Source organism: Bubalus bubalis, chromosome 15 (assembly GCF_019923935.1).
Source record: "Bubalus bubalis isolate 160015118507 breed Murrah chromosome 15, NDDB_SH_1, whole genome shotgun sequence".
NCBI classification, from domain to species: domain Eukaryota; kingdom Metazoa; phylum Chordata; class Mammalia; order Artiodactyla; family Bovidae; genus Bubalus; species Bubalus bubalis.
Window position 1 is genome coordinate 57349575 of NC_059171.1, and position 27398 is coordinate 57376972.

The window sequence follows — 27398 nt, forward strand, 5'->3', positions numbered from 1 at the left end:
AATTTGACTTGTATCATGAATGGGAGGTCAGAGGACAGGGAAATTACTGAGTCAGAACAGCTTTGCAAAGGCCTGAGTGTGTGGACAAGCACATTGTTACGCCTGGTCAAGCATCCCTTTCAGGCTTCTGAAGCTCAGAGCAATCACAAGTGAGCAGAAGCCAGAAGCCAGGGAACCATATATTCAGGACCCAAACTACAATTTTCACTATCTGTCCTCCCATTTCTCACGTATTTACTTCTGTTATCATTAGTAGCCCAGCTTCTCCAGCTGTTGACTAGGTCAGGACACTCACTCTGAACTTCATCTCCTCTCCACCCCTCTCCTCCCAACTCTTTGGGAGTTAACATAACAGCCCCTTCAGGACAGAGACTATGTTCCTCATTTCTGATCTGTAACAATCATAGCAACTCTTAGTCCTTTGTCCTGTGTAATCCTGGGTTCTTAAACCTGTGCACCTTAGGACCAAGAGATAAGCATCTTCCTTGCTTCCTTTTGCTATATTCACATGATTTATTTTTCTCCTTCAGGAACCAGAATTCCTTAGAAGTTAATGACATTAGGCTTTATCATCTATTGTCCTGTTGGGAATCCACCTGATTCATGAAAGGCTTTGACTCTGGGCTCACCGAGTCCCTCTTCCCTAGCCCATCGTTAACCTTGATGGCATCTGTGCCCACATGCCTGACCCTGTTGATCTCGCAGCCTGTTATTCTGTGACCTTCTCACCTCCAGCCAGGTTTTCCTCCATATGGCAGCTAGTACTGTCATCTCATCTCTCTGTAGCACTTATGGTTTGCAATCTTTTTTTTTTTTTTTGGCTGCACCATGTGACTTGTGGTATCTTGTATCTTACTTCCCCAAACAGGAATTGAACCTGGGCCCTCCACAGTGGAAGTACAGAGTCCTAACCACTGAACCTCCAGGGAATTCCCTGCAATTATTTTATATTTTGGTTTGTTTATAGTCAATTTTATCCACTAGATGCTCTGTAAAGACTGGAATCTTCTCTGCTTTGTTTATATTTATCCCCAGCTCTTAGCACTGTTTGGGAGCATAGATACAAATTTGTGTCAGAAAATATTTAGAGATATACAGTGGGAAAGACAAAGAAAGGCTCCTAAAAAGTATCAGTGCCATGCTAGGAGCTGGGCTTTACCTTGGGAACACATGGGAGCCTCCAGGAGATGGCCCCTAGGACATGGGAGAAAATGTATATTCTAACAAAGATGCGTTCAGTTCAGTTCAGTCACTGATTCGTGTCCAACTCTTTGCAACCCCATGAACCACAGCACGCCAGGTCTCCCTGCCCATCACCAACTCCCGGAGCCTACTCAAACTCATGTCCATTGAGTCGGTGATGCCATCCAACCTTCTCATCCTCTGTCGTCCCCTTCTCTTCCTGCCCTCAATCTTTCCCAGCATCAGGGTCTTTTTCTATGAGTCAGCTCTTCGCATCAGGTGGCCAAAGTATTGGAGTTTCAGCTTCAACATCACTCCTTCCAATGAACACCCAGGACTGATCTCCTTTAGGATGGACTGGTTGGAGCTCCTTGCAGTCCAAGGGACTCTAAAGAGTCTTCTCCAACACCACAGTTCAAAGGCATCAATTCTTCAGTGCTCAGCTTTCTTTATAGTCCAACTCTCACATCCATACATGACTACTGGAAAAACCATAGCCTTGATAGACAGACCTTTGTTGGCAAAGTAATGTCTCTGCTTTTTAATATACTGCCTAGGTTGGTCATAACTTTCCTTCCAAGGAGGAAGCATCTTTTAATAAATTTCATAGCTGCAATCACCATCTGCAGTGATTTTGTAGCCCCCAAAAATAAAGTCTCTCACTGTTTCCACTGTTTCCCCATCTATTTGCCATGAAGTGATGGGACCAGATGCCTTGATCTTAGTTTTCTGAATGTTGAGCTTTAAGCCAACTTTTTCACTCTCCTCTTTCACTTTCATCAAGAGACTCTTTAGTTCTTCTTCAGTTTTCGCCATAAAGTTGGTGTCATCTGCATATCTGAGGTTATTGCTATTTCTCCTGCAATCTTGATTCCAGCTTGTGCTTCCTCCAGCCCAACATTTCTCATGATGTACTCTGCATATAAGTTAAAAACGCAGGGTGACAATATTCAGCCTTGGTGTACTCCTTTTCCTATTTGGAACCAGTCTGTTGTTCCATGTCCAGTTCTAACTGTTGCTTCCTGACCTGCATACAGGTTTCTCAAGAGGCAGGTCAGGTGGTCTGGTATTCCCATCTCTTTCAGAATTTTCCACAGTCCATTGTGATCCATACAGTCAAAGGCTTTGGCATAGTCAATAAAGCAGAAATAGATGTTTTTCTGGAATTCTTGCTTTTTTGATGATCCAGCAGATGTTGGCAATTTGATCTCTGGTTCCTCTGCCTTTTCTAAAAGCAGCTTGAACATCTAGAAGTTCATGGTTCACGTATTGCTGAAGCCTGGCTTGGAGAATTTTGAGCATTACTTTACTAGCGTGTGAGATGAGTGCAATTGTGTGGTAGTTTGAGCATTCTTTGGCATTGCCTTTCTTTGGGATTGGAATGAAAACTGATCATTCTGTCGTTTTTGAGATTGCATCCAAGTATTGCATTTCGGACTCTCTTGTTGACTATGATGGCTACTCCATTTCTTCTAAGGGATTCCTGCCACAGTAGTAGATAAAATGAGCATCTGAGTTAAACTCACCCATTCCAGTCCATTTTAGTTCGTGAATTCAAGGAAAACAAAGATGTGTACTCAAATGTTAATAGCAGCTTTATCTATATTAGCCCAAAACACTGAACACATCCCAGATTTCCATCAATTGTTGAAAAGACAAACTCATTGTGGTTTATTCATACAAAGCTTACTGTTCAGCAAAAAAAAAAAAAAAAGAAAGAAAGAAAAAGAATGAAGTAGTGTTCAAGGTAACCACGTGGATGTACCTTAAGAGCTCTGGGCTGAGGGAAGGAAGTCAGACGTGCTTCATAACTCCATTTATATGAAAGTCTAGAAAAGAAGAGTAAACAGGCAAAAAGCAGATCAGTGGTTGCCAGGAATCAGGAAGGGACACCGGGGTTCCTGACAACAGGGCACAAGAAAGCATTTTAGGGTGATGGAAATTCCTACATCACAAGCATGGTGGTGGTCACCTGACTGCACACGTGTCATAACACATCCATGGCACACTTACAACTGAGGAACATTATTGTAAGCTATACCTCAGTAAACCTGACTGAAAATGGGTATGTGGATGTATAAATACTATCAATTACTAAGAGAAACTGAGGAAAAGCAGACTTTATGAGGATGTCAGGGATGTCCCTGATGGTCCAGTGGCTAAGACTCTGGGGGCTGGGTTCAGGGAGCTAGATCCCACACGCCGCAACTAGGAGGTCAAGTGCTGCTACTGAGAGAGCCTGTGTGCTGCAACTAAGACCCAGCGTGGCCAAATGAATAAAACTAGGTATTTTTTTGAAAGGGGATGTCAGAAACACCGAGTTGATCATTCCCCCTCCCTGCCTTCAAGGAAGATTGTCTAGGAGCAGCTGCCACTGGTAGGTGTGTTGGGGCTCCCTTGGGTACACTGACAGAGGAAAATTTTGTTTTCTTCCTGTGAGGTTACTTAGAGCTTTAATACAATAATGAGGGCTTCTGATTCTTAGTTTTGTCTTTTTTTCTTTAAGGTCTCAGAATTGCCACTGCTGCTGCTGCTGCTGCTAGTCATGTCCAACTCCGTGTGACCCCATAGACGGCAGCCCACCAGGCTCCCCCGTCCCTGGGATTCTCCAGGCAAGAACACTGGAGTGGGTTGCCATTTCCTTCTCCAGGGGATCTTCCCGACCCAGGAATTGATCCCAGGTCTCCTACACTGTGGGCAGATTCTTTACTAACTGAGTCACTGCTGCTAAGTCGCTTCAGTCGTGTTCGACTCTGTGCGACCCCATAGACAGCAGCCCACCAGGCTCCCCGTCCCTGGGATTCTCCAGGCAAGAACACTGGAGTGGGTTGCCATTTCTTTCTCCAATGCATGAAAGTGAAAAGTGAAAGTGAAGTTGCTCAGTCGTGTCCGCCTCTTAGCGACCCCATGGACTGCAGCCCACCAGGCTCCTCCGTCCATGGGATTTTCCAGGCAAGAGGACTGGAGGGGGGTGCCGTTGCCTTCTCCGCAGAATTGCCACTAGCAATGTATAATTGCAAAGAAAGTAGATTTGACTCAGGCAGACACGGGATCAGATCTTGTCACTGTCACTTATCAACTGGCATTGTTACTTACTATTGGACATATTATTAAACTGCATAAAGCTTTAGCTGTTCTCTTCCAAAGAATGGAAATAATAGAACAGTCTAGAGATTTGCCAAGAAGGAAGTCAAATAGTTCCTCTGGAGTGGCAGGTGACAGCTGCTAGATGGGCTTGGCAAATGCCTCTAGATTTAGCAGGTACGGGGACAGTGTACTCACATGGATTTGGAGAGTGTGTCACTTACCAGGGAGCAGGCAACATGAGCCGCTTGACCCTCACGTCCCACTGGGGCGATGAGGCAGTCAGTGGATGTGGACGCACCGTGGTCCTGCATCACAGCTCAGGAATTCGCATCTTTGGAAATCCCCAGCCTTCTGCAGGAAAGTGAAAGTTGTTCAGTCTTGTCTGACTTTTTGTGACCCCATGGACTATAACCCACCAGCCTCCTCTGTCCCTGGGGATTCTCCAAGCAAGAATACGGGAGTGGGTTGCCATTCCCTCCTCCAGGGAATCTTCCCACCCAGGGCTCGAACCCAAGTCTCCTGCATTGCAGGAAGATTCTTTACTGTCTGAGCCACCAGGGAAGCCACAGCCTTATTCAGAGGCTGCTGGCAAACCTGCGCCCTCTCTCCTCTGGAGAGAACTATTACATTAATTATCCTGAGAGGTTGGCAGGTCTTCCCTGGGGCAGGGAGGGTGTGGTCCTTATCATCCCCAGGGTGTCTCTGGGCAGAGGATACTCTTGATCTCTACTCTCCTAGAATGGAAATAAATCTGAGCAAATTGACTGATGATGCCTAACACGGAGAAATGTGAAAGATTTGTGGAGAATTAGCTCCCAACGGGATTGAAGAATAAAATGCATACAAAGTACTCAGCATCGTGTTTTCTACAAAGTAATTGCATCATAAATTCAGATAGCAATAATATTGACAATTACAATGATGAGGCAACACAGTGGGGGAAAAACAAGGCTTATTTTCTTTAAACCTGGCATCTCATGCCTCTTAGAGAGGAAACTGCTTATTGAGGGAAATGTGCTGATAAGTGCTTGCAGTAAAATGTGAGCACACCACTCCCCCACCTGAGGTTGCATATTTGCTGATGCCAGGATGAAGAGAAGGGCAGGGGGTGAGGGTGGGGGGAGGTGGAGGTGCTGCTGTCTTTAAGACTGGGAAGGAATTTGTTCTAAAGCCAAGTTTCTCAAGAGTGGTCTCTAGATAAGCATCAGTACTACCTGGGGGCTCAGGACTCTCGGTTCCCACCTCAGATCTGTGTGCTCAGTCACAGTCATGTCTGACTCTTTGCGACCTCATGGACTGTAGCCCGCCAGGCTCCTCTGTCCTTGGGATTTCCCAGGCAGGAATACTGGAGTGCGTTGCCATGCCCTTTTCCAGGGGGTCTTCCCGACCCAGGGATCCAACCCGCATCTCCCATGTCTCCTGCTTTGCAGGAGGATTTTTCACCTGATGAGACATTGGGGAACCCATCTAGTAGATCAGAAACACCAGGGTGGGGCCAGCAATCTGTGTTTCTAACAAGACCCCAGAGGATCCTGGGGCCGGACGCCTTAGCCCTAGAAAGGCTGTGGGGTGGGAGAGGGGTAAGGAATCTGTAAGCCTGGAATCTTTGTGGAAGAAAAATGTGAGGGCTCCTCAGTGGTGGTAGACTTAAAACAGCTAAGAAAATATTCATAGTGTGTTTTTTTTTTTAATGTTTACTTATTTGGCTGCACTAAAGGAGATCAGCCCTGGGATTTCTTTGGAAGGTGTGATGCTAAAGCTGAAACTCCAGTACTTTGGCCACCTCATGTGAAGATTTGACTCATTGGAAAAGACTGATGCTGGGAGGGATTGGGGGCAGGAGGAGAAGGGGACGACAGAGGATGAGATGGCTGGATGGCATCACTGACTCGATGGACGTGAGTCTCAGTGAACTCCGGGAGTTGGTGATGGACAGGGAGGCCTGGCGTGCTGTGCTTCATGGGGTCGCAAAGAGTTGGACATGACTGAGCGACTGAACTTAACTGAACTGAAGTCTTAGCTATGGCATTCAAACTCTTAGTTGCTGCATATAGGATCTAGTTCCCTGAACAGGGATCCAACCCAGGGTCTCTAACATGGGTTTTTAACAGCAGTTTGCACTGATGTTACTGCTGCCAGGATTCACAACTCTCCATTAACGTGGTGGGGAGGCGGGCAGATAAAATGCTCCCGTGGTGAAAGCAAAGACACGTGTCAAGAAGCAGGATCTCAGGAGGCAGAGAGAGTCATGATGATGGAAGCCCTCAGTGAAAGGAAGCGACATGTTGGAAAGGGTGTTGAATTCTGTGAGCTTTGAGCCAATTTTATCTATAAATCAATGGGCTGGAGTGGGCTTCCCGGGTTGCTCGGATGGTAAAGAATCCGCCTGCAATGCAGGAGACCTGAGTTCGATCCCTGGGTCAGGAAGATATCCCCTGGAGAAGGGACTGGCTACCCAGTCCAATATTCTTCCCTGGAGAATCCCATGGACAGAGGAGCCTGGCAGGCTATATAGTTCATGGGGTCGCAAAGAGTCAGACACAACTGAGAAACATTCTCACATGAGCTAGAAGAGAGAGAATGAGCTTACACATGGGCCATGGTAATAACATTTCAGTAATCAGATCATTCCCACAGAGGTCTTGAGTATAGGTAATGGAATACCAAGGAAGGATAAGAATAATTTTTCCTTAAGAAAAATAAATAAGGATTATTCTTCTTTAAGAATTGCAGGCAGATTCTTTACCAACTGAGCTACAAGGGAAGCCCTTTTAAGAATAAGACTGAAGTCTAATGAGTGTGATACCACCCTGTTTAACTGAATCCTTTCTGTGATGAGACATAAAGAACCTGAGCTTCGGAAATCCAATGTCCTAAATCTCCTTGCTTCCTGGGTGGCTCAGATGGTTAAGAATCTGCCTGCAATGCAGGATACCTGGCTTTGATCTCTGGGTCAGGAAGATCTCCTGGAGAACAAAATGGCAACCCACTCCAGTACTCTTGCCTGGAGAATCCCATGGACCGAAGAGCCTGACCCCAGTTCATGGGGTCACAAAAAGGCAGACACAACTTAGCGACTAAACAACAACAACACAGAGTGGAAACAGAAGTCCAGGTGGGACAGACTGAAGATAGGCAGGGTGAGAAAGCACCCCGGGAGGCAAATGTTTCCAGAAGTCTGGCTAAGAATGGGGAGATGGAAGGAGATGCGGGGTAAGGGGAACATCGTTCGAAACTATATATTTGGATGGGAATGACTTAGTGAGGGAGAAAAAGACAAAGCAAGAGAGAAAGAGGGAAGAGAGAAGGGATAATTACAGAGGCTAAGCTGACTGAGTGGGAAGAAGAGGCTGACGTTGAGAAAATGCACTTGGAAATGGCAGAACGAAGTGAAGGGCACAGGTGTTGGGGGGCTGGTGGTTTGGGGTGGGAGGAGAAGGAAGGAACCACCCCCGCCCCCGCCCCCACAGTCCTCTCTTCATTATCAAGGAACACAACCCCCATAACAGCAGAAGCGTATCTGAGCTGTTGTTCAAGAAAGTCTTTTTGAGAGAGTTTTTCCCCTTCTCCTGTCAAAGGTAAGCTGGGAAGTGAAAAATCTCAGAGTGGATAGCTGTAAATGCGAGTCTTTATCTGCTGGCTGGCAGCTGCCTTCCCAGGGAGAGCAGGAGACAGACGCCCTGAACCTCCTGATGATATTTCAAATGGCTTTCGAGTCCTTTAGGGAGCCAATCCTGGGTTGTGGGAGACACATCTCAAGGGTTCAGAGAAAGAATTCACAGCTGTAAGCCCTTTTTGTAAATGCCCTAAGAAACAGCAGTCAGGGACCATGTCAGATATTGGCTATGTATGTACTCAACTGTGTCTGACTCTTTGTGACCCTGGACTGTAGCCTGCCAGGCTCCTCTGTCCAAGATATTCTCCGGCAAGAATACTGGAGTGGGTAGCCATTTCCTCCTTCAGGGGATCTTCCCTGCAGAGGGATCGAACCCACTTCTGCATTGCAGGCAGATTCTTAACCACTGAGCCACCAGGGAAGCCCCAGGTGTTGGCTACAATAAATAGTAAATCCTCTGGGAAGCCTTAAGCCTCCTCAGACAGGCACTTCAGGGGAGCTGGGGATACCCAGGTATGAGGCCTGGGTAGTCAGAAACTGCTTCTGTTTGTACAGGTCTTGTACTGTGGCAGGCAAAATCATATGTGCTGAAGAGGAACTCAGAAGCCTCTTGATGAAAGTGAAAGTGGAGAGTGAAAAAGTTGGCTTAAAGCTCAACATTCAGAAAACGAAGATCATGGCATCCAGTCCCACCACTTCATGGGAAATAGATGGGGAAACAGTGGAAACAGTGCCAGACTTTATTTTTCTGGGCTCCAAAATCACTACAGATGGTGACTGCAGCCATGAATTAAAAGACGTTTACTCCTTGGAAGGAAAGTTATGACCAACCTAGATAGCATATTCAAAAGCAGAGACATTACTTTGCCAACAAAGGTTTGTCTAGTCAAGGCTGTGGTTTTTCCTGTGGTCATGTATGGATGTGAGAGTTGGACTGTGAAGAAAGCTGGGTGCCGAAGAATTGATGCTTTTGAACTGTTGTGGTGAAGACTCTTGAGAGTCCCTTGGACTGCAAGGAGATCCAACCAGTCCATTCTGAAGGAGATCAGCCCTGGGATTTCTTTGGAAGGAATGATGCTAAAGCTGAAACTCCAGTACTTTGGCCACCTGATGCGAAGAGTTGACTCATTGGAAAAGACTCTGATGCTGGGAGGGATTGGGGGCAGGAGGAGAAGGGGATGACAGAGGATGAGATGCTGGATGTCATCACTGACTCGATGGACGTGAGTCTGGGTGAACTCCGGGAGTTGGTGATGGACAGGGAGGCCTGGCGTGCTGTGCTTCATGGGGTCGCAAAGAGTCGGACACGACTGAGCGACTGATCTGATCTGATCTGATAGTCTGTGGTTTTCTAGGCCAAGGCATGGTGGAGAGGAAGGCTCAAAGTGGCGAGGCTGGAGTTCGCTCCGGCAGGGAATCTTTGTCACTCTCCATCAGCAGGGTCACATCAGTCGCTAATGTTTAACTGAATGAAGAAAACTTGCAAGCTGTTTTCTGGCCTTTTTTCCAGCCGAGGTGACTCTCTTCTGAACTCAGAGCATGTATTGCTAGACCAAGTGGGTTTCAGGGAAGAGTGTTCATAGGCAAAATGTGGGCTGCGGGAGGAAGGGTGTTTGCCTTTCTTCTCATTGTTTGGTGGTGAGGGAAGAGGATGAAGTCCTGTGGGCAGCCAGAAGTTAGCATCGTCCCCCTGCTCCGGGGGCCTTATCCGGGTAGCAGAGCTCAGCGGCACTGGCTTCATCCTGAGAAGGAGCTAGGACTCTGCTCTGCACCGTGTTGGACTGCTTTCCCTTGTCTCTGCTTCCCTCTGCCCTGGTTAGTAACTGCTTGAAGCTGCCCTTGGGAACTCAGGGAAGGCCTAAGAGACTAAAGCATTTTTCTTCAAACATAAACAGGGACCCAGAAAGGCTTTTGTAGCCAGGAGCCACCCCGCCCCCTCCCTCCAGGGTCCTGCTGGATTTCAGCTGCACGAATAGTTGGACATATCTGTGAATATACTAAAAACCACTGATTGGTACACTCTAAATGGCTGAATTGTTTCGCGTGTAAGTTGCATCTCAAACACAGCTGTTAGCAAAAGGAGAGTCATGTGACTAGTTATTTCAATTAAAGACTCAAATGTTATTTAGAACCTCCGTGGCCCACACGCTGACTTAGTTCAGGGTGGGCTTCCGTCTTCATGAGGAAAAGCAGTGAAATGGAGCCGCGGGGCGGCGATTTGGGGCGGAGGGACGGACCCCAGGCCGGGCCCTGGGTCCCGGGCGCCTCGGGCAAGCGCCCGCCCCTCCTCCGACCTGAGTCACGGCCGAGGCCCCACGCGGCGGGGATGCGGCGCTGAACGCGGGCTCGGGACGCCAGGCCGCAGGCGCGCTCTCCTCGTGGGGCCCGCAGGCCCGCTGTGCCCGGCCCGCCTCCCGGGCTCCGGACCTCTCGGCCGGCGGCGGCGCCGCGGAACCCGAGCTGGAGCCGCGCGCCCCGCCCGCCCTCCATGGCGTTCACCCGGAAGAGGCAGCGCGAGCAGCAGCTGCAGCTCTACTCCAGGGAGAGGTGAGCGCCCGCCGGGGAGCGCAGAGGCCGGGCCGCCGCCGGGACTGCGGAGCAGGAGCGGGTGCCGGGCCGGGCCCATCCCGCGCCGGAACCCCAAGCCCGGGCGGCCACGCGGGTCCCGCCGCCGCGGCCCGGCTCACCCGGAAGGGGTCGGGAGGTGGGTGGGAGCGGGGTGTAAACTGGCTCCGCGGGCCCCCTTCCCCCGGTCCCGGGCATCGGATCTCCGCACTCGGTCCCGGGCTGTTCGCTCGGGCGACACCGCGCGGGTTGGCGACCACCCGCCCGCGGGGCAGACGCAGGTGCTCCCATCCCAAGTTCAGCCCCAAAGCATACGCCCGGGCCGCTCTCTGCCCTCCTGGGCCGGGAGAGAGTCTCAAAGAGCGGCCTTATTCAGAGAAAAGCCGGGATCCAGCTCCCCCGCGCCCCAGACGTCCTCCGCCGAGCAGTGGACCTTCTTATGAGTGCTTGTGAAAGCGCATCCCGGGGGGGATTCGGGGTCCCGCGGGCGGAGGCTGAAATGGTCTCAGAGCAGTTAGGATTCAGAGTTTCTGATCCTCAGTTTCTCCAAGGGAAGCCCTTTATAAGCTCACTTCTGCTGTAAGCCAGTTTCCAGTGTATTTCGTGTGACTGAAACAGCTTGCTGGTCCTCAGATCTGTAGTCCCAGGTGCCGACAGAAACTGGGAATGAATCGTTTTACATGTATTTTGGTTGTGGAGCCGTAAGTGCTGCCAGCTTGTCACGTTGTGTGATCAGTGGAGACCCACAAAACAGATTATACATGAAATACAAGTGCAGGCGTTGAGGGTTGCCTGTTTTTGCAGCATCCATGCTGCTTTTTCTAGAGCTTGACTGGACCCGGTGCAACCATTCATACCTCTTTCCAATCGCTAATTTCCACCCGCCTCTGCCAGGGTGTCCGGAGGCTGAAATCTATTTTCCACTGTAGAGAAGAAGACATACCAAAAGCTGTATCTTGGATGGGGCTTCCAAGAACGATTTTGGTGGCATCATTAGGTTTTATCCACAGAAAGGCTTGTTTATTGAATAATAATAACTGGATCCTCAATAAAGGAACTCACTCTCATAAGAGGCTGTTCTGACTTCCCCTTTGAATGCTTGTTTCATGTGGCGACAGCTTGAATAGTTTCTTTGTTCGGTGCCAACCACATTAAGACTGGGTATTCTGTATTAAATAGATGAATGTTCAAATTTACATTGTAAGAACTTTGAAACACTTGAATTGCCATCGTGTTCTATGATCTAAGAGTCATTTGTAACAATTCCAGGGGCCTCTTTGATATACAGGGAAACCTGTTTTCTGCCAGTTACTTCCATGGCAGTAATTTGTGTTTAATTTGGTTAGCTGGTACAGCTCTGCAGTATCACACAAATCTTTAGAGTCTGCACTGGCATTTCTCTGTATAATCCGCTTTGTTGCTATCCATTGATCACGCAGCATGACAGGTTAGCTGCGCTCTCTGTAGCTCGCACAACCAAAATACTTATTATTCATTAGTCAGGAGGTGGCAACTGTTCTTGAGCATCGGTAATGTGAAAAAGTCAGTGCCACAGTTTTTTCACTTGCGTCTTACTTACCAACTACCTAAATTCTCTAGTGCTCTGCTCTGTGGCTTTGCAACCTTGGGTTGATGGGCACACTAACCAGGATGGTTTCTTAGAATAGCAGTTTGAAGGACAGGAATGTCTCACAATCAAGCAGTCTCTTTCTAAAACTTGGAATTCTTTCTGAAAGATTAGAGTGTTTTAAACCAGCTTTATTGAACTACTGATTTACTTGTGGCTGCACAGATTTTCTTAGCTTATCTCTTTGTAGCAATAAACACCATTTAGCAAGATGATTGATAGAGGTCATTGACTTGGACACACCCAAGAGAACTGCTACTGTCCTTGGAGCTGTTTCAGAGGTCACCCCTGAAAAGTCCTCACTCTTCAGAGCTGCGATTTCATGGGTCCCTCTGATGCTGCTTAAGAGAGTTTAGGTTGCTGCTATTCAGCTACTGAATAATGACCCGGAAAGGGGAAACTTGAAGTTAGCTTTTAATTCTCTTAGTATAAAGTTAATGCTGATACTTTTAGAGAAAGTGGTATTTCTACAAAAGTAGAAGCAGAGAGGCAGTTGGGAAATTCTTAGATTGGTGGCTTAGACCAATGTGATGGCAGAAGAAATGAAGAAAAGAGGATGGATTTTAGATGTTTTTAGGAGGTAGAATTGATAAGCCTTGTGGGATGGACTGCATGTGGGAGGTAACAGAGGGAGAATTCTAGCTTAGAGTTGTCTGATAAAATACAGGACGCCCAGTTAAATTCGAATTTCAGGTGAACAGTGAAAAATCTTCCAGTATGTCGCATGTGATATGTGGTACATACTTGTACGAAAAAATTTTTGTAACTCATCTGAAGTTCCAACTTAACTGTTGTCCTGTATTTTTACTTGCTAAACAGTAGTCCCACTCTCAGGTTTCCGGTTTAAACAGCAGTAGAGTGGTATCAATTATTGATGATGCTTTAAAGTAAAGCTTTGGGTAGTTTTCACTATTAGAAAACAAAGAGCTAATTGGCTATTCAAACTAAATACTCTATTCCTCTGGTTAAGACTTAGATGGAAGAAACCATATTGATCTCACTGGTGTTCTGAAATGTCCTTTGCACGTGTTAATGAAGATAAATGTAAAAATCTAAAGACAGTTCACATGTCTTGGAATTGTTGGGAATGGTAGATGTGTACAGTGGGTTAACATACAAGGGAATTCTACAAACTACCGCTATTTAGATATTTCTATTTCAGGATTTCAGTTCAGTTCAGTTGCTCAGTTGTGTCCGACTCTTTGCAATCCCATGAACCACAGCATGCCAGGCCTCCCTGTCCATCACCAACTCCTAGAGTTCACTCAAACTCATGTCCATCGAGTTGGTGATGCCATCCAACCATCTCATCCTCTGTCGTCCCCTTCTCCTCCTGCCCTCAATCTTTCCCAGCGTCAGGGTCTTTTCTAATGAGTCAGCTCTTCGCATTAGGTGGCCAAAGTATTGGAGTTGCAGTTTTAGCATCAGTCCTTCCAATGAACACCCAGGACTGATCTCCTTTAGGATGGAGTAAGCTAATTGTTACATATTTTTTATCTTCAGGTCTAGGAGTGGTGTGGTGGGACCACAGCTATTTTCTTTTAAGGTGATAGAGAAATTGAGACAGTTGAGGCTTGTCCCTACTGGGAGAGAGTCAGTTTTCTGTCTACAGTTTCAGAACAAATTACTTAGCTGTGGCTTGAAAGCTGTCCTTCCAGGCTAAAACATGACGATCATGAATACTATATTGGGCTCACAAATTACATTCATCATTTTACAGGCATATCTCAGACTTGAGCTTTGCTTCAAACATTCTGTCTGTGCATAATTCTCTTGGTTATGCTGATGTTAAATTTCTTGCCTGATATAAAATCTTTTACTTAATATGTTTGTCAGTTGTGTCTATATTTGTTTTACTAAAAATAATTGCTGAGAGGGAAAACTGATTTGTTATAGTCTGGTTTAATCATTCGTTTTAAAGACTGTTCATCCTGTTCCTTTCATACCTCTGTGGAGTTTGCCAGGTGTCGAAAATAAACTCAGAATCAGCACTCAATTAGCTGCCAGGAACACTGATGGGCTGAGAGAAATTGACATAACTATGATGTAAAGAAATAGGATTTATTTTTCTTACATAACCAAAAAACAGAGTAAAAATAAATGTTGCAAATTTTTTTATTAACTTAAAATTTACTTTGGCTTTACTGGAAATACCTGTCACCTTATTCCCTTCTTACTGTCTCAAATTAACTTCTTCCAAAGTGGCTACCATTTAAAAAGACACCAGAATCTACACACAAATGGATTTTGAGTGTGTGTGCTGTATGGTTTTTTAAATGATGTAAAATGGAAATGATCATTTAATGAATTCATTGCTTGTTTTTTCCCTAAATACTGTTGTGGTATCATTTTTTACTCATCAGATGTTTAACATTTCCAACTTCAGATTTTCCAACTTCAGAAGATTTTGAAATTATCTTCTTTTAATTTGTTAATCTGTGCTCAGTGAATAAGGTCTGTATAATAGTTTGAAATTTTGTATTATAACAATATGTAGTCAGTTTTCACAAATATTCAATAGGATGTTGAAGATAGATTTATATTAATATTGTTACAATAGTCTGTATATGTATTAACATTAAGCTTATTAATTGTTTAGATCTTTTATTTCCTTAATGAATTTTTTCTCTGATTGAGAGAGGGTTCATGATGCTAACTTCACTTTGTATTTCTATCAACTTCACTGTAACTATTTTCAGGGTATGTTATTAAGTCTACTTAACCTTAGAATTGATGTCTTAGCAAATTAAGTTTTTCATCAACATACAATGAACTCCATCTAGTAATACTTTTTTCTATTTTGTCTGCTATTAATATAGCTATATTTTCTTTGGGTTGTTTGCATTATATATGTTTTCATTCTTTTACTTTCAACTTTTCTTATCCTTAGATTTTAAGCTTATTTCTTGTAGTTTGTAGTTGAACTTTTTATTCTTTCTGATATTTCTTCACAGATTGGCCCACTTATATTTGTTAATATTGCAGATATATTTGGAATCATTTTTACTTTTTTTATCTTATTTTTTCCTTTTCTTGGATTAACTAGCAAGATCCCCTTGTTCCCCTTCATTTTTCCTGAAGAATGTGGAAGTTATATATTCTGTTTCTGGTTTTTCTAGTGCTTTTCCTTGAAATTTTAACATTTATGTTTAACTTAAGGTCTGCCAAAGCCCTTGACTGTGTGGATCACAATAAACTGTGGAAAATTCTGAAAGAGATGGGAATACGAGACCACCTGACCTGCCTCTTGAGAAATCTGTATGCAGGTCAGGAAGCAACAGTTAGAACTGGACATGGAACGACAGACTGGTTCCAAATAGGAAAAGGAGTACGTCAAGGCTGAATATTGTCACCCTGCTTATTTAACTTATATGCAGAGTACATCATGAGAAACGCTGGACTGGAAGAAGCACAAGCTGGAATCAAGATTGCTGGGAGAAATATCAGTAACCTCAGATATGCAGATGACACCACCCTTATGGCAGAAAGTAAAGAGGAACTAAAAAGCCTCTTGATGAAAGTGAAAGAGGAGAGTGAAAAAGTTGGCTTAAAGCTCAACATTCAGAAAACTAAGGTCACTGAGTGACTGAACTGAACTAAGGTCTGAAGCCCATCATTCTCTTTACCCTCCTTCCTAACAATATAAGGACCTTGGGACACTTAGCTCCTTTTGTCCCATTTTAAATTATAGTCTGTTATTGTCCAGTATTTGCAATCTATATTTTAATCAGACAGTAGCATTGTCTCGTTAATACGTGTATAGTTTACATGCATATTTTTCATTGTCTTGGCATTCCTTCTTGCATGTATCTTCCCTACAGAATTTTCTCTCTCCTGAAGAATGTCCTTGAGAAGTTACCCTGATGGTGGGGGTCTGATGATAGTAAACTATGTTTGTTTTTGTCTGCCTGAACATGTCCCTATATGGCCCTTGTTTTGAAAATCAATTTTGCTGGTTGTTTAATTCTCTTGGCATTTTGAAGATCCTGTAATATGCATGCGACTTGTTGGAGCAACATTGGATGGGGGAGAGAAGACCCAACAAAGTACAGATAGATCAGTAACCTGTGTGCCCTGCCCTCTGGGTGTGGCTTTTAGCCCCCAGCAGGGTCAGGCTTCACACTTCAGGAGGAGCCTGGGCCCCGTGGGGTGACCGAGGGCCAGGATACAGAGGGGTTGTTATGCTGTGATGGAGTCTTGCTCTCCAGGTTCCATGCAATTTTTGTGGCCATGGGTTGGCCTGGCCCCTCCCCTGGCTTGCTCAGGGGCTGTCTCAGCCTGGAACTTGAGTCTGCATGACACAGTGGATGAGGGCAGGGTTCGTGTATCTGTAAACATGGTTAGGGGCTTGCCAACACTTTCTCTGGCATGATTAAGACACTGGGGTCCAAGCCTTGTTGACCCAGACTGTTGCCAGTAACACAAGACTGAACACGTTTCCATGGAGCTTTGTAGGGGGCCACCTTCTATTTGGGGAGATTAGCCTGCAACACACCCCTGTTGTTCAAGTCTCATTGTTAAGAATCTGCCCTTTCTCTGGCTGCTTGTAAGGTCTTTTCTTTGTACTGTTTTGCTGTTTGTCTGCATAGACGCTTCCTTCGGTTCATCTCTGCTAGTTGGGGCTCCTCAAGCTGAAATAGTTTTGGAAAATTTGTAGCTAGATCTTCAGCTCAGGGAATATTGCTTCTTGTCACTCCTTAAGCCCCTGATCTCTCATAACAACTCTTTCATATATATCTTGATTTTTCTGTGTTGCATGTAGTTTATTTAAATCCATCTTACCACTTACTTTTTCACTAGTTGCCTAATTTGCACTAAGGTTTTAATTTCACTTTTTTTTTTTTTTTTTTCCTGTTTTTGGCTTCCCTGCGTGGCTTATGGGATCTTAGTTCCCCAACCAGTGGTTGAACTCAGGCCCTTCCTTGGCAGTAAAAGTACCGAGTCCTAATCACTGGACACCCAAGGAATTAACTAAGTTCACTTACTATATTTTTAAATTCCTAATTTCATTTGGTTCACTTACAGCTGCCTTGATCTTTTTTTTTTTTTTTTATAAAAGTCTGATCTTTTTGTTTTTGATGTCCTATTTCTTTTAACTTATTCTTGTAATGATCGGGCTTCCCTGGTGGCTCAGATGGTAAAGTGATGTGAAGTTGCTCAGTCGTATCCGACTCTCTTTGACCCCATGGACTGTAGCCTACCAGGCTCCTTGGTCCATAGGATTTTCCAGGTAAGAGTACTGGAGTGGGTTGCCATTTCCTTCTCCAGGGGATCTTCCCCACCCAGGGATCGAACCTGGATCTCCTGCATTGTAGGCAGACGCTTTACCGTCTGAGCTACCGGGGAAGCCCGTCAGATGGTAAAGAATCTGCCTATAACGCAGGAGACCCAGGTTCAATCCCTGGCTTGAAAAGTTCCTCTGGAGAAGGAAATGGCAACCCACTCCAGTATTCTTGCCTAGGAAACTCCATGAAGAGAGGAGCCTGGTGGGCTACAGTTCATGGGGTTGCAGAGTCAGACACGACTGAGAAACTAAGCACTATTCTTGTAATGATCAGATGCAGAAAATAAATTAACTGTCGACTTTACAGGTTTGACGAGTGGTCTGCTGCTTGTACTGACCTTCATTTAGTCGTTTTACTTCTTCATTTGTTTAATGGTTTTTGATGGTGGCCTCTTTGAATTTATTCTTGGAGATCTCAGTTTATTGAGTGTTTTCCAGAAAGTGTTTGCATGTGTATGTGCCTGGGATTGGGGGAAAGACAACACTGGTTTGCTCTGAGTGTTGCTGGGCTAAGTAGGTAGTGTGAATTCTAACCCTAATGTGTGGGGTGCCATTGCCTTCTCCCTCCTTGCAGTCTAAGGGACTCTCAAAAGCCTTCTCCAAAATAACAGTTCAAAAGCATCAGTTCTTCAGGGCTCAAGTTTCTTTATGATCCAACTCTTAAATCCATACACTGGAAAAACCATAGGCTTGACTAGATGGACCTTTGTTGGCCAAGTAATGTCTCTGCTTTTTAATATGCTGTCTAGGTTGGTCATTGGGGAAGGGAATGGCACCCTACTCCAGTACTCTTGCCTGGAAAATCCCAGGGATGGAGGAGCCTGGTAGGCTGCAGTCCATGGGGTCGCTAAGAGTCGGACACGACTGAGCGACTTCACTTTCACTTTTCACTTTCATGGATTGGAGAAGGAAATGGCAACCCACTCCAGTATTCTTGCCTGGAGAATCCCAGGGACAGGGAGCCTGGTGGGCTGCTGTCTATGGGGTTGCACAGAGTTGGACATGACTGAAGCGACTTAGCAGCAGCAGCAGCAGCCGCAGCAGGTTGGTCATAGCTGTTCTTCCAAGGGGCAAGCGTCTTTTAATTTCATGGCTGCAATCACCATCTGCAGTGATTTTGGAGCCCCCCAAAAATAAAGTCTCTCACTGTTTTCATGGCAAATAGATAGGGAAACAATTGAGTGATGGGACCGGATGCCATGATCTTAGTTTTTTGAATGTTGAGTTTTAAGCCAGCTTTTTCACTATCGTCTTTCACTTTCATCAAGAGGCTTTTTAGTTCCTCTTCATTTCTGCCATAAGGGTGGCATCATCTGCATATCTGAGGTTATTGATATTTCTTCTGGAAGTCCTGATTCCAGCTTGTGCTCCGTCGAGCATGGCATTTTGCATGATGTATTCTGCATATAAGTTAAATAAGCAGGGTGACAATATACAGCTTTGACGTACTCCTTTCCCAATTTGGAACCAGTCTGTTGTTCTGTGTCTGGTTCTAACTGTTGCTTCTTGACCTGCATACAGATTTCTTAGGAGGCAGGTAAGGTGGTCTGGTATTCCCATTTCTTGAAGAATTTTCCACAGCTGGTTGTGATCTACACAGTCAAAGGCTTTCACGTAATCAATAAAGCAGATGTTTTTCTGGTATTCTCTTGCTTTTTCTGTGATCCAACGGATGTTCAGCCCTAGAGGCTGTTTCTTTAGGGACCCTAGCTTTTTCTACTCCTTCCCTCTCCCCATCTCAGTCCCCTCCTGAATTCAGGCTTTGCTGCTCAGACAGTTGGGAAAAGCCTCCTCCAGTGCCTTGCTGACTTCTTTGTTTCTCTCTTCCAAGACCTTCCCTTACTTTTTCATCACCTCAGCCAAGCATGTGAAGTTTTCAGTAATCCAGCAGTTTTAGAGGCTCTGTATTGAGACTGTTTCTTTGGAAATTTAATCTGCTATGATGCCCAAAATGGAATTCCTGCTTATTCTTTAAACCCAAGTTTATTTAATTAATCTATAAACCCACTGGTACTTCCCTGGTGGCTCAGACACTGGTTAAGAAAGGACTTTTGAGGTCATCTAAGCTGTAGCTCCCTGCCCCTCACTTTATAGTTGGAGGCCTGAGAAAGCAAAGTGGTTTGACTGAGAGTCCAATAGCCAAGATATGGCTATGCTGAGCCTAAAACAAATGTCCTCTGATCCAGTCCGGCTCCCTTTCCACCGCAGCATGCTGCTCCTGTTTTACATCCTGGGTCAGTGCTTGTTTTTATGGTATCTTTGACATTTAGAACATTCAGGAATGCTCCAAGCCTGGTTCATGGAGACTTAGTACCCTGTTATACTAAGTGTGGTCTGTGGCTATCCCATCATGAGCCTGTTAGCAAATGCAGAATCTCAGGCTCCTGTCAGATCTTCTGCATTAGAATCTGCATGTTAACAAGATCCCCGGGTAATTAAAGCATGAGAAGCCCTGCTGGAGATAACAGTAATCAAGCATTCATCTGGATTTCCTGTTGTTTGTTCCTTCAAACTGTCTCTACCTTTATCTTCTCGATGGTGTAGAGAACCCTCCTGGAAGCCTGCTCCCAGGGCTGTGACTCTTGGTGAAGAAACAGAAAGACCTTGAGAAACACAGGTTTAATGCTCATTCTAGATTAGACAGATTATTTATAAACCGAAGAGGAAGTTGTCACCCATCTGCTGCATAAACTCACTGTGAAGTCATCCAATGCTAATCTAATCTCTTTTGACAGAGTTCTGACTGGTGGGTTGGGAAAATGGAGTCGATTCAGTTCAGCTGAATTTTGGCAGAGAGTAAGCTTTCATTTTGTGTTAATAGCAGAATTGAGAAAGGAGAAATTGACGTTCATAGAGTTAGGTGGAGTAAGATTCCTTTTTTCAGAGGTTGCTGTCAAATGTACGTTATTGGGGGCACATTTCTAACAGTGGGTCACAGAACTGCATTCTCACCCTTGTCCGTTCAACGTTTTCATTTCATTCCTTTCATTCATTTCATTCCCTGCTGTGGAATCACAGAGCCCTAACCACTGGATCACCAGGGAGTTCCCCTTAATTTCATATCTTGTTTCAGAGGCCATTTTAAGAAATGCTCAAGTTAGTTAAACCAGCTCTCCAGGTAGGCAGTGGGGTCCCTACAGTCTGGCTAAATCCAAGGGTCGTGTTGAGGTATTCAGAGTAAAGATGGAAATAGAGGACAGCCGGCCGTGAACACACTCCTAACGTGAGCTGGCACATTTTCCCTTCTCTCAATCTCCTCAGCATCTCCAGCCTAGAAAATTGACTGACTGGCAAAATCTTCGGGCTCCATTCTAAACACTGTTTGTCAATGGAGTGTTGAACAATCATTGAGCAGCTGCGAATGCAGCCTAGCTCTGAGGGCTGCCCGCAGTGAACTTGTTTTACGTGTTGGTTAAGTGTTGAGCAGGATGCTTTATGAGGATGGGCCAGAATCTTTTTCAGGAAAGTTCAGTTGCCAAATGAGTCAATTTATTTACAGAAAATGCCACTACAGCTCTGTAAACATGGATTGAACTAAGGAATACCCAGGAGCAGGACCCAGGGTCTCCTAAAGAATTTATAGTCTGTTGTATTGATATAACACTATGGCTGAGATCATAAAATTATAAAATGGTTTTTAGGTTCTTTTAAAGCATGGAAACTTTTACTCCATGGAATGCAGTTTGAAAATCATTGTTCAAAAACACAGTGTAAATTTATGGTAATAATTTTTACATACAAAAATTCTCAAGCAGGTATAATTGAACATTTCAGTAAAAAAGAAATAACTCTGAAAGGTTTCTTAATCCTTTAACTTTGAATAATGTGATTTAGTTATATTCCTTCATTATGTGTTTTACATTTCTTACAAAATAGGCATATTGGTACATTAAGGAGGATATAAATTATTCACCAAAATAATGCCTTTAGTTCTGTAGTACCTGATGTGATTATTTTGGCCAAAAACCCCACATACTTCAACAAAATAAAAAAAAAATTAAAAACCCTTTTATAAAAAAAAAAAAGCACCTAAGATTTACTATTTTTTACTTAAGTATTTACAGTTTTAAGTCACAGTATAGTAGTATTAAGTATGTTCACATGTTGTGTGGCAAATCTCTAGAACTTTCAGTTCAGTTCAGTCGCTCAGTCATGTCCAACTCTTTGCAACCCCATGAATCGCAGCACGCCAGGCCTCCCTGTCCATCACCAACTCCCGGAGTTCACCCAAACTCATCTCTAGAACTTTCAAATCTTGCAAAACTGAAGCTCTGTCCTTCCCCCAGCTCCTGGCAACCATTTTGTTTTCTCTTAGTAAGAGTTTGACTACTCTTAGATACTTAGATAAGTGGAACAATGTGGTATTTGTCTTTTTGGGACTGATCTATTTCACCTGGAGCAGTGCCTTCAGGGTTCCTGCATGTTGTAGCATGTGACAAGACTTCCTTCTTTTTTTTTAAGGCTGAAAAATATTTTACTGTATGTATATGCCTCATTTTCTTTATCCACCCATCCATCAACAGATACTTAGATTGCTTCTATCTCTTGGCTGTTGTGAACATGGATATGCAAATATCTCTGATACATTTTCAGTGCTTTTGGATATATATTCAGAAGTGTGACTATTGGGTCATAGGGTAGTTCTATTTTTATTTTTTAAATGTTATTGGAATATAGTTGATTTACAGTGTTGTATTAGTTTCAAGTGTACAGCTTAGTGATTCAGTTATGCATAAAGATATATTCCTTCTTTTTCAGATTCTTTTCCCATATAGGTTACTGAGTAGAGTTCTCAGGCCCTTGTTGGTTATCTCTTTTCTATATAGTCGTGTGTATGTTAATCCCAAGCTCCTGATTTATCCCTCCCACCCAGCCTTTCCCCTTTGGTTACCATAAGCTTGTTTTCAAAATCTGAGTGTCTGTTCCTACTTTATAAATAAGTTTATTTATATCATTTAAAAAAATTAAATTCCACATATGATTCATATATGATATTTGTCTATTTCTTAATGACTTTCTTTGTATGATAATCTCTAGGTCTGTCCATGTTGCTGCGAATGGCATTTCATTCTTTTTTATGGCTGGTTTATTTTCCACTGTATATATGTACCATATCTTCTTTATCCATTCTTCTTGTTGATGGATGTTCAGGTTGCTTCTATGTCTTGGCTGTTGTGAATAGTGCTGCGATGAACACTGGTGTGTATGTAACTTTTCAAATTATAGTTTTCTCCAGATATATTTCCAGGCGTGGGATTGCTGGGTCTTATGGATCACAATAAACTGTGGAAAATTCTGAAAGAAATGGGAATACCAGACCACCTGACCTGCCTCTTGAGAAATCTGTATGCAGGTCAGGAAGCAACAGTTAGAACTGGACATGGAACAACAGACTCGTTCCAAATAGGAAAAGGAGTACGTCAAGGCTGTATATTGTCACCTTGCTTATTTAACTTATATACAGAGTACATCATGAGAAATGCTGGACTGGAAGAAACACAAGCTGGAATCAGGATTGCCAGGAGAAATATCAGTAACCTCAGATATGCAGATGACACCACCCTTATGGCAGAAAGTGAAGAGGAACTAAAAGCCTCTTGATGAAAGTGAAAGAGGAGAGTGAAAAAGTTGGCTTAAAGCTCAACATTCAGAAAACGAAGATCATGGCATCCAGTCCCATCACTTCATGGGGAATAGATGGAGAAACAGTGGAAACAGTGTCAGACTTTATTTTTTTGGGCTCCAAAATCACTGCAGATGGTGACTGCAGCCATGAAATAAAAGACCTTACTCCTTGGAAGGAAAGTTATGACCAACCTAGATAGCATATTCAAAAGCAGAGACATTACTTTGCCAACAAAGGTCCGTCTAGTCAAGGCTGTGGTTTTTCCTGTGGTCATGTATGGATGTGAGAGTTGGACTGTGAAGAAGGCTGAGTGCTGAAGAATTGATGCTTTTGAACTGTGGTGTTGGTTCTCTTGAGCGTCCCTTGGACTGCAAGGACATCCGACCAGTCCATTCTGAAGGAGATCAGCCCTGGGATTTCTTTGGAAGGACTGATGCTAAAGCTGAAACTCCAGGACTTTGGCCACCTGATGCGAAGAGTTGACTCATTGGAAAAGACTCTGATGCTGGGAGGGATTGGGGGCAGGAGGAGAAGGGGACGACAGAGGATGAGATCGCTGGATGGCATCACTGACTCGATGGACATGAGTCTCAGTGAACTCCGGGAGTTGGTGATGGACAGGGAGACCTGGCGTGCTGCGATTCATGGAGTCGCAAAGAGTCGGACATGACTGAGTGACTGAACTGAACTGAACTGATGGTAGTTCTAGTTTTAGTTTTTCAAGGAACTTCCGTACTGTTCTCTGTAGTAGTTGTACCAGTTTACGTTCCCACCAACAGTGTAGGAGGGTTTCCTTTTCTCCACACTCTCTGTCCTGCATTTGTTGTCTGTAGACTTTTTGATGATGACCATTCTTTTTTTTTTTTTTTTTCGTTGAATCCCAAAGCATGGATTTTCTTCTTTTTTTTTTGTAAATTTTATTTTATTTTTAAACTTTACATAATTGTATTAGTTTTGCCAAATATCAAAATGAATCCGCTACAGGTATACCTGTGTTCCCCATCCTGAACCCTCCTCCCTCCTCCCTCCCCATACCCTCCCTCTGGGTCGTCCCAGTGCACCGCCCCAAGCATCCAGTATCGTGCATCGAACCTGGACTGGCGACTCGTTTCATACATGATATTATACATGTTTCAATGCCATTCTCCCAAATCTCCCCACCCTCTCCCTCTCCCAAAGAGTCCATAAGACTGATCGTCTCTTTTGCTGTCTCATACACAGGGTTATTCTGAGCCACGTGAGGTGATAACCTCATCGTGCTTTTGATTCTAGCTCTAGGCATGGGGCATTAGAAGCCAAGCCTTTTAATGAATAGGAGTCGATAAACATATCCTGGTTGCTAGAGCAATTAGATGACTTGGAAGGACTAAAGAGTAGCTAAAGGAGGAGGTAGAGAAGGAAGTGGCAATCCACTCCAGTATTCTTGGCTGGGAAATTCCACGGACAGAGGAGCTGGTGGGCTAGTCTGTGGGGTCACAAAAAGTCGGACACAACTGAGTGACTAAACAACACCAACAGAGAAGCAGGTGGTGAGAGATGCGTGAGTCTTTGGGGCTGTGAAGGAGGATAGGAATCATCTGCCCACCAGAGGGAACCTGAATATGATAGTTCTAGCTTTAATTTTTTGAGGAACCTCTGTACTGTTTTCCATAGCAGCTACATCATTTCACAATTCCACCAGCAATTTCTCCACATCCTCCCCAATGTTTGTTGTTTTGTATAGTGTATGAGATTTTGATTTGCAGTGTCCTGATGATTAGTGATGTTCAATATCTTTTTTATACACTTTCTGGCTATTTGCATATCTTTGGACAAGTGTCTATTTAAGACCTTTGCCCATTTTTTAGTTTAATTTTTGTTGAGTTGTAGCAGTTCTTTCATGCACTGGAGAAGGAAATGGCAACCCACTCCAGAGTTCTTGCCTGGAGAATCCCAGGGACGGGGGAGCCTGGTGGGCTGCCGTCTGTGGGGTCACACAGAGTCAGACATGACTGAAGTGACTTAGCAGCAGCAGCAGCAGTTCTTTATATGTTCTCAATATTAACTCGCTATGAGATGCATGGTTTGCGAATATTCTCTCCAGTTTTGTAGGTTGCCTTCTCGCTTTGTTAATATTTGGCTGCACTGGGTCTTAGTTGCAGCACATGAAATCTAGTTCCCTGACTGGGGATCGAACCCAGGCCCCCTGCACTGGGGGCATGGAGTCTGAGCCACTGGACCACCAGGGAAATCCCTCTGTCTCACTTTGTTGGTTGTTTCCTTTGCTGCAGAGTAGTAGTCATACTTCCGTGTCATAGAAGTCGGATGTGGTTACACTTATCTATTTTTGCTTTTGTTGGGCTTGCTGTGTCATAGCCAAGAAATCATTGCCAAATCCAGTGTCATTAAGCTTTCCCCTTATGTTTTCTCCTGGAGTTTTATAGTTTCAGGTCTTAAAATTAGGCCTTTAATTCATTTTGAGTTAATTTTTATATATATTATGAAGGGTTCAGGATCGTTCTTTTTTATGTCAATACCCAGATTTCCATTTGTTGAAGAGACAGTTCTTTCCCTGTTGTGTGACTTTTGGGTCCCTTGTCAAAGATCTGATAGATATGAGAGTATTTCTAAGCTCTCTATTCTGTTCCTTTGGTCTACATGTCAGTACCACATTGTTTTAATACTGTAGCTTTGTAATATCTTTTGATAAGGAACTGTGAGACTTCCAGTTTTGTTTTTTATTCTCAATTATTTTAGCTTTCTGATTCTGTATGAATTTTAGGATTTTTTTCTATTTCTGCAATAATTGCCATTGAGAGTTTGCTAGGGATAACACTGAATATATAGATTGCTTTGGCTGGTATAGACATTTTAACAATATTATGCTTTGGCTAAGTATGACATTTTAACAATACTAAAGATACGATTATATCTTATTTATATGGAAGAGCTGGCTGTTTATGAAGGCTACTTGTGCTACACAGCCACAAAATTATGCCATTGTCTTACTGACAAATGCTTTAGTTTACCCTCTCTCTAAGAGAAGTGCGGAAATGAAGGAGGAAGGGTTGCCTAGCTCCAGCCCAAGCAAAGCATTTCAGCTTATTAATATATTGCTAATTGCTAAGTCACTTCAGTCGTGCCTGACTCTGTGTGACCTCATAGATGGCAGCCCACCAGGCTCCCCCGTCCCTGGGATTCTCCAGGCAAGAACACTGGAGTGGGTTGCCATTTCCTTCTCCAATGCATGAAAGTGGAAAGTGGAAGTCAAGTCGCTCAGTCGTGTCCGACCCTCAGCGACCTCATGGACTGCAGCCTACCAGGCTCCTCCATCCATGGGATTTTCCAGGCAAGAGTACTGGAGTGGGGTGCCATTGCCTTCTCTGTACAAGCTAAAAGTAAGGGGCAATGTACTTAGTAACTATCTCTCTGATTTATACCTTCCTGGAAATTATCTGATGCATCAAAGGATGTTCCTAGCAATCCCAACTTTTGTGATTGTATTGAAATTCACAGTAGGTACTAATAGTGAGCATTTTACACTGAGCTCTGGCAGTTTAGCCTATGATTAATTCATGTTCATGGATTTTACAGTGTAGAACAGGCCAATAAAAGTTGCCTGTCGTGATGGTAGAGCTGGTTCCTGCTGTCATTATTTTTAGTTTATGAGTTACTTTTCTGTTGGTTCAAAATTTTTAAGTGAGCTATATCTTGGTTTATGGATATAATTTCTTCTTTGTAAGGATGTTAATTATAGTCTTTGGAACTTTTTTTCTGTACACGTTTCTAGTCCTTCAGGTTGTATTCTTCTGCTTGCTTGGTCTATTTCTTTCACACTGGAAGCTGGTAATCCTGGGGTGTCTTATATTTAAGAGTGAAGCATGTAATTCTCATGGGCAGGCCTCTTCTGCTGGGCTTCAGTGTGGGATGATGTTCTTTCAAATGCTGGTAGCCATGAGTCTTTTCTTTAGTGCTAGTTTTTTCCAAAGATAATCCACCAGACTGCTACTTGGAGTGTGATATGTCTTCCTGATTTTTGTGTAACCACCTTCTTCTCACGCTCTGCACTGTGCTTGATGTCTAGTTTGGAGCCTCTTGTTTAATTTTGTTATTGAAAAACTGTGTATCGGGAGAACTCCTAGGGGAGGAATCTGGATGACTAGCCTCATTCGGACTCTGAGCGTCACCTTGGCTTCATCCCTGCCTTCTTGCTACCTTATTCCTGCAGTCGTGGAACTTCTGGTTTTCTCCTGACTGGTGCCTTCTCTGGAGGCATCCGCTCTTCTGGTTTCTGGTCACTGCTAATTCCTCCATCTACTGGCTGTCCACTTGCACTGTCTGTTGCTCACAAACTTACTGTTACTTCTCACTTGCTTGTATGCCCCTCTGGTTTTCTTTAGTCTATGGCTTTTTACTATTTAAAAAATACTTT

The 27398-nt window shown here is 44.1% G+C and overlaps 1 protein-coding gene and 1 non-coding gene across 6 annotated transcripts in view; one reads left to right on the forward strand and one right to left on the reverse strand.

Annotated features, from left to right (window-relative positions):
• Positions 1 to 10001: 10001 nt before the first annotated feature.
• The window catches only part of NSMAF (neutral sphingomyelinase activation associated factor), a 74074-nt gene continuing 56677 nt past the window's right edge, over positions 10002 to 27398 (forward strand). For 4 of the 5 annotated variants that reach the window (XM_044928753.2, XM_044928752.2, XR_006544994.2 and 1 more), the window contains exon 1: positions 10002 to 10432. In XM_044928753.2, coding sequence (XP_044784688.1) covers positions 10374 to 10432 — 59 coding nt within the window. In that variant the 5' untranslated portion in view covers positions 10002 to 10373. The remainder of the gene's footprint in view (positions 10433 to 27398) is intronic. The other variant, XM_025265373.3, reaches the window with a different exon arrangement.
• Positions 17352 to 17423, reverse strand: TRNAC-ACA. Its single transcript has one exon. It is a non-coding gene; the product is annotated as a tRNA-Cys (tRNA).